We start from the raw sequence: 11,688 nt of genomic DNA, 5'->3' as shown, positions 1-11,688 counted from the left end.
AAACCATAATGTATATTCTATGTAGAGACAATTCAGTTCTTTGAAAAGCAAATTAAGTCTCAAATTAATTTCTTTCTTTTTTTGTCAACTACTTCAGTCAGTTTATTTCTATATGATTGTATGTTTTTCCTCTTGACTTTAATCTATTAAGGCAGATATTTGATCTGTTCATATAATTTGGGACTTCTCTAAAAATTGCAAGTGAAATTAATTTTATAACACAGCGTCGTTTGTTGTCAATGTTATAATAAACTGACCGGTCAAAAGATAATGTTGCCGTCTTTTAGTGATTCCTGGTTACATAAATACATTGCATACATTAAAAACATTGTCATGTCAGACGTAATTACATTAAATTTGTCCCTGAAATGTTCTTAAATTCGCAATATAGACAGCTTGAATCGTTTAAATGTAGTCTAAATAAAATATCATTTAATGATAAAATTACAGAAAAAAATGCATTACCTACAAGTATTGTACTTAACACTAAAAAAACTGATTTTGAGGTTACCAACAATTTCCATGTGCCCAAGTGTTGAGTTAATGCCTTTTGAAAGTTAGTTGATTCCATGTAAATATACATTTTCAAGTAAATAGACAATGCTCAAAACTTTATGATATCAAGTTATAAATCTAGATATATTTATAAATCATAATTATTGTCGTATCATTCAAAAGTAAATTAAATTCATAACAACCAATAACCTAAAAAAAACCTAAGTTAAAACTTTTATTTTCACACTCTCTAAGATAAACAAGTACATAAGTCCGAATAATTATAAGTAGAAAAAAGTCCTGCAATAAGACGTTAGAATTATATCAAATATTTCAGTAACAACAAGCAAATATTTGAGCATAAAAATAGTTAATTCAACAAAATAATAACAAATCACAATGAAAATGTACTAACAGTAACATGGTAAAATATAAAGCGTTTTAACCAAATCAAATATTGAAATTTTGATGTTTTAATATTAAGTTCTATCAAAATTCCAACTAAACCATAATCATGTATATTCTATGTAGAGACAACTCTAAAAAAAATTATTTTTTCTTTATTTGTCAACTACTTCAGTCAGTCTATTTCTATATATGTTTTTTACCTCGTGACTTTAATCCATTGAGGCAGATAGTTGATATGTTCATATTAGTTGGGACTTTCCTTAAATTGCAAGTAAATAGAGGATATTGAATGAGTGTAGGTTTAATACTAAATTTATTGAACGAGTTGAATAAAATCATATTATGCGAGCCTCTGGCCAGCATAATATTGTTTTATTCAACGAGTTCAATAAATTTAGTATTGAATCTACACGAATATAATATTCTATTTATCACATATATAAAATAAGAACGGTAAACTGTTATCAAAAGTCATTTTTCTTTGACGCGCTTATATTGTAACGCTAACATTAGAGCGCTTTAACGCTATGTTTATAGTGCAAATGATGTGACGTCAAAGTGTTATTACACTAGTGTAATATCGTCTAGTGTTATATCGTTTTTATTAAATGGCTTTATTACACTCTTGCGCCGCGGTTTATGTGATAAAATTAATGTATAACACAACGTCGTTTGTCGTCAATAAAATAATAAACTGACCAGTGAAAAGATAATGTTGCCGTCTTTCAGTGATTCCTGGTTACATAAATACATTGCATACATTAAAAACATTGTCATGTCAGACGTAATAACATTAAAGTCCCTGAAATGTTCTTAAGTTCGCAATAAAGACGGCTTGAATCGTAAATAAAATATCATTTAATGATGAAATAATGAATAAAAACTGCATTACCTACAATTATTGAAGTTAAACTAAAATAAAACTGATTTTGAGGTTACCAACAATTTAAATGTGCCCAAGTGTTGAGTTAATGCCTTTTGAATGTTTATTATTTCCATGTAAATAGACATTTTGATTCATGTAAATAGACAATGCTAAAACTTTTATGATATCAAGTTATAAATATGTAAATAACTATCAAAAAGTCTGAAAAATGCAAACGTATGAGTTGTTTTATATCAAAGCAGGAAATTGCCATTGTTAAACAATTATATTTTTCCTTCAAAAAGTTTATATGATTTTGTTCATTATGTTGAAGTATATAAACGACGAATACAACTATTAAATACAAGGAATACTGCAATATTTTGTCTGTTGTCTTAATCTTTTAGAAACAGCAAAAATAAATTTAACTTGCTTGTTATTACGTACATGACACATTAAAACTGTTTTAGTACATTTGCCTTATATAACATGCCATAATCAGCAATAAATTAATTAAAAAAACCTTTGATAACATACAAACATGTCAACAATAAAATGTCAAAAAAATTATCTTGTAAATATATTTGCTAATCTAAACTAAGTCTTTAATATTTGAAACAAACATGTATTTGTAAAACACTCCAATTCGTCCTTTTAGTCAGTAGCATCTTGAACATTTTTTATTGCAAAAGTTTTGTCTTTTCGTTGGCTTCCTCCTCATTGTCTTCAGTTACGTTCCTTTCCTGATGTGTACGTTTATACAAGACATTTTCTGCATTTACATTATCAAAATCATCTGATATAGGCAGACGTTCGTATTGACTCTCATATGCTTCCTTGGCAATTTTCTTAAGACTCGATGCCATCATTTCTCCAGTCTCCTCAACCATCTTCAGTAAACTACAATCTTTGTCCTGGAGAAGCAGGTGAGGGACACCAAACGTAGCATTTCCTTTGTCAAGAACCTTGTTAATATATCAATTTATCATTTAAAGGGTGTAAAACTATAACTGACAAGACAAACAATAAGATAATCAAAACCTTTGCGGTCACTTTTGCACTAACACAAAATTTTAAAATATTATTCTGTAATATTTAATACAGGTATTTGTAAAAGCACTTATATTGGTCAGATTGTCATATTCAGAAAACAGATTCAGACAGATCTATACAAAGAATCCCACATAAGCACTGCTAAATAAGAAAAATCAACCATACCAGAATTCTGTGAGAATCCATAACTGTTTGCAATCTATGAGCAATAGTAAGAACTGTACAGTTTTTAAATTTCTGTTTAATTACACCTTGAATTTTAGCGTCCGTCCTGAAATGAATAATAATCTAAAATAAGTGAACATTTAAATAGACAAGTAACACTACGTTAACTTCCGTTACTGTAGTGATGTCATTTCCAAAGACACCTTTCACAATCATGAAAATTGATATAGTAAATGTTATTGTGTATCCTGCCATATTTTGATATTCAGATAAGTAACTCTGTTAATGTTAAAATGCGAGATTTACAATATTGACCTTTAATTCTTTGTTAGTTCTTGAAAAAAATATGTTTTATTATGTGCAGGTAAATAATGAGCTGCAAATGATGAACAAGAATAATAATAAAGTACTGGTTATCAACATTTGCTGTCGCTTCATCAATAATGACTATTTTCCTATTTAGCAAAAGAACTCGTGCTAGGCAAATGAGCTGGTGTTGTCCAACACTAAAATTACTACCACCTTCAGCAACTTTAACGTTCAGACCTTCACCTAACCGTTCAATCTCTTCTTTCAGCTGCACCTAGTAACAAAATATGGCTGTTGTTAAAAGAAATGTCTTATAAATCAATATAAGTTACTTTCGATCTAATATGACTTTGTACAATAGCTCTCCAGTCCTGCTTTTCTCAATATCATTTTGTTATTCCTCTTGTTAAATATCAAGAGATTGTTACAACACAGTCAACACAAGTAAAGAAAATTCTACATTTCATATAAAATAATCGTGTTCACACACAAATATAAATAGCTCTCTATTGAGGATCAAAGGTAATATAGCCTTATTGGCTAATATTTATTGAAAATAAAGAACATGAGTAAAACAGTAAAGGAAATAAATCAGGCACAGATATTTAAAAAAGACACTTAATTGCATAATCTAGATTAATGAAAAAGAAACATTGAAATAAAAATATGTTTTATTAAGGTAATTATAAGGTAATTATAAACAGAACAAAAACCTCGTTAAGTGCATTCCAAATATCTTCATCTTGATAATGATTAAATGGATCTATATTTCCCCTCAACGATCTCGTGAACAGAACAGGATCCTTGAAATAGTTAATAAAGAATTTTATATTGGCAGTTCAAAGGATGTACGATAGATGCATTTTAAATTAATATCCTATTTAAAGGAATACATGTCTGAATAATGACTGTACAGTCGCCTACTTTCAAACACTGAATCATTATTTTACTTTCACCTTTGTTTGGAAAAAAATCAATCGTTTGTTCAAATGCTCTATTTTAACATCAATGCTTCATTATTTGATTGTGAAAGATAATTTAACTGCTTATTGGTTATGAGCTTGTTTAAGTGAAGAAAAAACAGAAAGTGAAATAAAATTAGATAACTACACCGTCAATAAAAGAATCAGAATTTGATAAGTGGATCTCAGGCATATGAAAACACATGTTTACTTGCTACAATAGGAGGTATTTATTATCATGAAGTATGTCAATCGGTATTATCACACCTGTGGGACAATGGCAATCTGCTGTCTCAATGTATGAAGTTCTATTTCGTTAATGTCCTCACCGTCTATCAAAATCTTGCCTTTTGATTCTACTAATCGGAATAACATCGTGATCAATGAGCTTTTGCCGGCTCCGGTTCTGCCAACAATTCCTACCTACAACATTTAATAACAGAAAAAAAAACATATTTGTATGTGTAGCTCGTTTGTATGATTGTACATAAGAAAGCAGTTGGTATGACAAAGTTGTAACGTAAGATTTAGGTTACCTCTTTTTAATGTTGCATGTTATGTTGCCGCTCTTTGTGATTATAACGTGGAGAAATATTCATTTACCTTTGTCATAAGGAGTTCTTGACAATAAATTGTTTCATATACAATAGCAATATTTTTTGCTGCTCTCATTTCATATTTGCATCATAATTATTCTGAATTAAAGCAAACGAAAGAATTGACAAATCATTTTCTGAAAAGCATGTTATGTTACAAAAGTGTATTCGTTTTGTCGGAACATATTGACCCCGCGTTATTCATGTAACTGTTGTGAAAATACGGCGACAACTCACCTTTTCCTTATCTGTGATGGTGAAATTTAAGTCTTTCAGAGCGAGCTGTTCAGTTCCGGGATATTTGAGACTTGCCCATACAAATGATATAACACCATTCTTTGGCCATTCAGGAGGAAGAGGTTTACCAGTGGTACATTCAGGCGTAAGTTTAATGTATTCTAAAACGCTTTCAACCGAAACCATCTGCAACGCATTTGAATGACAACTTTATATACATGCTGTTATCGAACTCGAAATCGATCCCTAGACACTTGTTAACAATAATCATTGAGTATATTAAATAACAACAGGTATTCCTGCCTCGAACATTTCTTCAATGATTTGATAATTTTATTTAAATCTATTGATACTGGTACTTGACTGAAATTGCACATTCATTTTATGTTTGTTCCATCTAAATACAACTTTATATTGCCTTGTTCTTATCAAAATATATTTATTGCATGTGAATTTATCCAACAAAATTTCCTGTTTTGCCACTGAGGAACATAATAATATGTTTAACAAATGAATTAATTAAAATATTACCTGGTTAGCGACATTTGCGCTCTGTCGCACACACCATTGAAATAAAGCCATTAAAGACATAGCATATGTAACAGAAAGACCAACTAAACCAGCATTCAGTCCTGAAAAATAGAATTAAAATATTTTGGATTTTGTACAGATCAAAGTACTGGAACAGTAACTTTTATTGTGTATTGAATATCCCATACTACACTTTTGTGAGCCACTTCTATATTTTGATTTTTTACCTATTAAATTTAAATTATTTGAAAATATTGTCTGAATAAGAAATTGGGTTGAAGTTTTGTTTTCTCCGATTAATTGAATTTCTTAACAAAATATTTTATTTCATATTCATCTTTTACTTTTAATTATTAAAATATAAAAATTGAGTCAAAGGTAAACTAACCATCACTCTGTGCAACACAAAATAATGATACTGCAACTACAAAGATGGCGCAAAGAAGGTCTAGTCTTATTGCAAACCAGCGTTCAGATGTCAGGGAAAGCGACGTGGCCTTGGTATGTTCATCTTGGAATCTATCATACAGATCAATCATGTTTCCTTCTGCTTTACATGCCCGAATTGTGTAGACTCCATCTTGTGAAGAAGTAGCATGACCTTTTACGGGGCTTAAAGCTAAAATACATCATTACTAAGTTTCGATAAGAACGATTTAAAATTGTACAAAACACTGTGTTGTTTCAGATTGAATTTTACAGAAATGTACTTTGTGGTATGTTCGTTCTATGCGCACACTTTATATTTATATCCGACATTGTAGTACTGGTTGACATTTAGATACCTCGAAAACGGTATCCAAATTCAATATTTGCATAACGTTTGGGTGTTGGTTTTCGTTTACATATTAAAAACAGTATAAATTAACTCCAAATGAAGATATTATACATAGATACGTGTTTCAATAATCACATGTATTGAAAAATGTAATACGCTCCTAGAAAGGAAATTGTTTACAATTATATCTGTTCAACTAATATAATGCAAATTAGATAAAGTAATTAGGAACTGGATTGGCTTACTTGTCTTTATAAGTCGATGTATTTGGCAGGACGTTTTGACGTAATACCGTCTGCATCTTACAAACAAAACAGTTAGTATGACAAGAATAATTAAAACCCAAGGAACTGTAAAACCAGCAACAAGAGCAATACCAATCACAATTAGCGCACACTGAAAAACAACAACAAAAATTGTGATAAGTTTTAAATACCTGCATTTCCAATTGTTGCATTAATGTTATAGTTTTGTTCTTTATAAGGTTTTAATCCTAACATTATATACAAGTGTTGAAAAAAAAAAAAAACAAAGGTGTAAGACCTTCTAAAGTGACATTGTTAGACATCAGTTAATTAAATTTTACAAACATACAACATCAGTTAGGTTCATATAAATTACCTGTAGAAATTCGTATAGCGTTTTAGGTAAAGTTGAGTCAAGTTGTCTTACATCTCTTGAAAATCTGTTCTGAATTTGTCCTGCAATAGAAAATATGTATTTGCTATTATTTAAATAAAAAGTGTGAAAAATACTCGGGTCGTTTAACAATATGATGGACTAAAGATGTTGTAGATGGAAAGCGGTTATCAATGCAGAATAAAACATAATGTAAATTACATGGTTCAATTTCAAATATAAGAAATACATACACCATAGACTGATGTACGCAAAAAATAAGAAATCTGAAAAAAGCAGAGATACATTTTAATTTTTCAATGTCTTCCAAAAACATGTTACATCTTTCTTGTATAATCATGAAATGTTATACATAATTAGTGTTTATAAGATACTGTGCAAATAGGACACGCATTTTCAACGTCATTTAAACACTACCTTTTAATTTGTGAAATGAATACATGTAGTTATATTTTTTCTTAGAGTAAAAAAAAATAAAAACGAACAAACACAAAATCAAAGGGAAGCTAACAAAAATACCTGTGATAGAGTCTTTCTGGAAAAAATCAATTCCTGTAGCTAGAATACTGTCAAACATCCAGTTATGAAGCTTTTGTGATGCATTTAATGTCACATTTAAGAACAGTAAAGCACGTGTAAGACCACATAGGATCACAGCCACTGCGATTATAACCAATATTGTTAGATTAAAATGTGTGTTGACGTTCGGTATGGTCACTTCTGTTGTGTTTACGAAAGCTTCGGTTAACGATTTGTTTTGGGTCATTAAAGCAGCATATTTATCTTCCTCTTCATTTGCCCTTAAAAAAAGTGTCAAAAGTATATCTGTTATTATTTCAATTGCTTAATGTATCTACAGCAAATATGTTGCATATGAGAACAACGCTTTTTTCATAACTTTTCTGATGTATTGAATGACCCAGTTTCAACTCTCTACGATTTATATTTAATTTTTCATGTGACGTGCTTATATATTCAAATATCTAATCATATCAAGAACTAAATGTGATATAAAACAAACATGAACTATCATACTTATGCTTATGCTTCTTTGTCAAGAAAATAGAGCTTGCAGTGTTTTTTCAAGTTAGCAGTTTACTTCAAAGCATCAATTTCTGTTTCTTTTTTTACATTGTTAAAAAAAATGTTATTTCATGAAAAATATTTACTGAAAAATAAACTTGCATACCAAATTGAAAGCCATATGTCAGCAAAATCAAAAGACCCCTGTGTTGCAAAGAATGCAATGCTCATAAAAAGGAGAACTGGGACGCTTGCACCAGCTTTGAAGTATTTATAGTATGCAGATAATTTCACTGTTTTCTTACGCGTCTCATCTTCTTGACGTGTTTCAAGAGTTTGAGCCTACTCATAAAATGAAAGGATAATGTTACAAAGAAAATCGAACGCAAATTCTTACATTTATTGTAAATGAATACGTCTTTTTTAGCTGACATAAAAACAGCTTAGTGGCTCATATTCAGCTATAATTGTGATGCGACACTGGTCGTTGTCGGGAGTTTTCTTTATACGCATACAGTAAAACATTTTAACAATTTTCTGTTTTGAAACACCGCAAAAAGAGTTAAATCATTGGCCTGAAATATCACCTAATGTTATTTCCCTTAACAACGATTGTTCAAATTATGACCCTTGGGTAAAAAAATTCTTGTCACCGTGAAATAATAGTTATAAGTTATTAATTTAATTTGTATAAAGAAAAACATCCAAAACATCTTCTCGGAAACTCTAAGGGCTGGAGCTTAGATATTGTGCAAAACATTATCTAGTTAATTTCTTTAAGACTGTTCAAACTATGACCATTGGATCAAAATGAGCGCCGGTAGGGAATCATGTACTTTTTCTTATACCAACTTCGAAAGACGACCCCCCCCCCCCCCTCGAAACCTAATGCATTTTTTGGACAGATAGGTCATGACTAGTAATTGACTTTTTTTATTTTAGATTAGTCGGTCAAACATAGATTGTTGATTTCTTAAAACTTATCCTAGCAAATAACTAGAACGGTTTGTTCTAGTATCCTTATATTTGAAGAGATGAATCATAGCATGTTTGTGCCTCCTATTGATTTGGGATCATAACTTCTACGTCAAAGTAACTGTGACGTTTTAATTGCCTCACAAGCCTTTGGTCAAGACGTTGTTGACATTAATTTTTGACCGACCGACCTAAAAGTCGTCTACTTATCATGGAAGATATCATGCCATATAACATGATTTAACGCCAAAGCGTTTTGACAGTCTTTCAAATGGTCAAGGACGATTGTATACAATATATTAAATTTTATCATAAAAATGAGATACCAAAACAGAAAAAGTTAGTTAAAATGAACATAACTATGGTAAAAAGAAATGTCTGTGACAATTCAAATAAATTCTATGTATCAAACTAATGCTCTAATCGAATCTATCTAATCACCCTTTATATGAAAAAAGGAAACGTAAACTATATAAGATAAAACAAACATTCAAAATAGCAGGTAGCATAGAGGGTTGTTAAAAGTTTGAGCAATCCGGTATACATGATAATTGGGAAATGTGGCTAATACAATGGTCTAGATATCTATATCCATACTTGCCACAAGGATATGGAGGTTATTACTACTTTATATTGGATATTTGTTTCCTTTTCATAAGAGTTACTTTAAACTTGGATTAGTAAAAGGCATGTCCCAAACAAGCTGTCGTTTAAAGTCAGAGGTGGTTCCAACAAACAAATTGTTGCCTTTTGTGTGGCCTGTGTGTGTGTGGCCTCTTATGCTATAAATGTGCATTTTTAAAGAACCATTTTATTTCACACCATTTTCAAATGCCTGTTATGGTATAAGAAATTTTAAAATAAATGAAAATATTAAGATAAAAAAGATAGTTTCTAATGAAAAATATTTCAAATAAAAGTTTGTAAAACTAGGCATACTTCAAGATCATGTGACCCAATATTTATAGTTTTGAAAGTTTCAAATTACTTAAAATACTGTTGTAAAGCTGTATACGAAAAAAACATCTAGATGGAACAAGACAAAGTGAATTCAATACAGCCTTTAAACTCAGTTAGGTATTGACACTCACCGTCACATCAATTTTTAATGTTGTCGATTCATTTGAAGTGTCCCCTAGTCCCGTCCGTTCATTGTTGATACGTTCAAATTTACTGTGTCTATAATAATAAATCATTATCATTACAATAATCATTATAAATAATACAGCGTTTTTCCAATACCATATGGATTATTCTTGTACTTTCATTACCTGTTTGAAAATGTTTACCTTATACTATGTATTTTAAAGTTTTTACCACAGCATACTGTGCACTAGAACAGTTCCTTGCATTACAGGTTGCATAGATCAAAATTAAAAAAAAAATTCTATAATAATAAAGAATTAGGATTTATCCTGCAACTGTGTATATTATCAACTGGATAAAACCTTGCCGGGTAAACTTATCTATCACTAGTCATTACGTCATTACATGGTTTGCAGCAAAACAAAACTTCATATAGAGGCGGTTTTATCAGGAAAAGTAAAAATGAAACCATTTTAATATTCTAAAACATGATCAAAAGTAGGATAAATCAAATACATGATTGATTTCGGGATGGAGAAGGTTTATCCGGTTCGCTGCGAAACTGAATATTGGCTCGCTTAACCTCGCCACGATACACTTTCTCGCTCACCGGATAAACCTTCTCCATCCCGATCTCAACCATGTATTCTCTATTTATACGGCATAAAGAAATAAAAAGTTTTACAGTTCAAATTATAACATTGTTTTTTTATTGTTTTTAATTAACAAAATATAACAAAACAGGTTTGATTCATTAAGTTGCTCATGTTCGTACTGTATGTCAACGTGTTCCGTGTCAAGTCCTGAAAATCCATCTATTTCTGAATCGTTCATTATTTGAAGATTTTCTTTTCCAATTTTTCTCTCCATTGTCCCATTCTGCAAGATATTGCAGATATGATACATTAGATTTAAATTATGAAAAATAAAATAGTAACTGTTATACTATAGCAAGCACTTAGCATCGAGCATTTTTTTTATTTGTAACATTTCAATGAATTATCTATATTTTCATAAAACGTAGTAACTTATTTTAGGGACGAACAAAAAATAAAAGTGAGTAGGTTTACCTTAGAAATGAAAATTACTTCATCGGAGAGTTTGATGTACTGCCTTTGATGTGTGACCAAAATTGTTACTTTATCTTTCAGAAGTCCTTGGATTACACTTGAAAACAAAAGACAGGTAATATGAATGTTACAGTTGGTAACAAGAAAAGATAGAAAGGTGACTCGATAAAAAACACATCCTCGTGAACTGATTCTGAATGATAAAAATAAGGTATGTAAACTTCAATGTTTTCATGGAAAAGTAGAGAAATATAAAGAATCCCTAAAGAGCCATTTAGTACTCGTACAACAACAGGTGTCGAAAGGTTTGTGTAACCTTTCAGTGTTTAGTTTTTCATCTCATTATTGTTATATTTCCCTGGTCTGTTTTCTTTCTTTCTTTTTTTTGTTCTTCAATTTATATTGAAGTTTTATGAATTCATGTTTCATTTTGAATTTGGAATTGTTATGCATCGAGAATAAGTTTTATGGTTCTTAAGTATTAAGATGTTGTGTG

General features: G+C 30.2%; 1 protein-coding gene and 1 long non-coding RNA gene across 2 annotated transcripts; both read right to left on the bottom strand.

Annotated features, from left to right (window-relative positions):
* Positions 1-6: 6 nt before the first annotated feature.
* Positions 7-8,417, bottom strand: LOC132719307 (ATP-binding cassette sub-family C member 4-like). Its single transcript, XM_060703070.1, has 12 exons — positions 8,228-8,417; positions 7,558-7,838; positions 7,021-7,100; positions 6,645-6,795; positions 6,010-6,240; positions 5,622-5,722; positions 5,091-5,276; positions 4,525-4,680; positions 4,009-4,098; positions 3,397-3,569; positions 2,987-3,092; positions 7-2,733 (listed from the first exon to the last, which is right to left on the bottom strand). Exons 1-12 carry the CDS (start codon positions 8,290-8,292, stop codon positions 2,449-2,451), a joined length of 1,905 nt encoding a protein of 634 aa, XP_060559053.1. The 5' UTR covers positions 8,293-8,417; the 3' UTR covers positions 7-2,448.
* Positions 8,418-10,078: 1,661 nt separating this feature from the next.
* On the bottom strand, positions 10,079-11,324 carry LOC132719305 (uncharacterized). Its single transcript, XR_009624202.1, has 3 exons — positions 11,193-11,324; positions 10,898-11,001; positions 10,079-10,215 (listed from the first exon to the last, which is right to left on the bottom strand). It is a non-coding gene; the product is annotated as an uncharacterized LOC132719305 (long non-coding RNA).
* Positions 11,325-11,688: the final 364 nt, after the last annotated feature.

Source organism: Ruditapes philippinarum, unplaced genomic scaffold (assembly GCF_026571515.1).
Source record: "Ruditapes philippinarum isolate M1 unplaced genomic scaffold, ASM2657151v2 ctg8574_1_1_1_1, whole genome shotgun sequence".
Lineage (NCBI taxonomy): Eukaryota > Metazoa > Mollusca > Bivalvia > Venerida > Veneridae > Ruditapes > Ruditapes philippinarum.
Note: the sequence above shows the minus strand (reverse complement) of the source record. Positions and strands in the feature narration are given on the sequence as shown.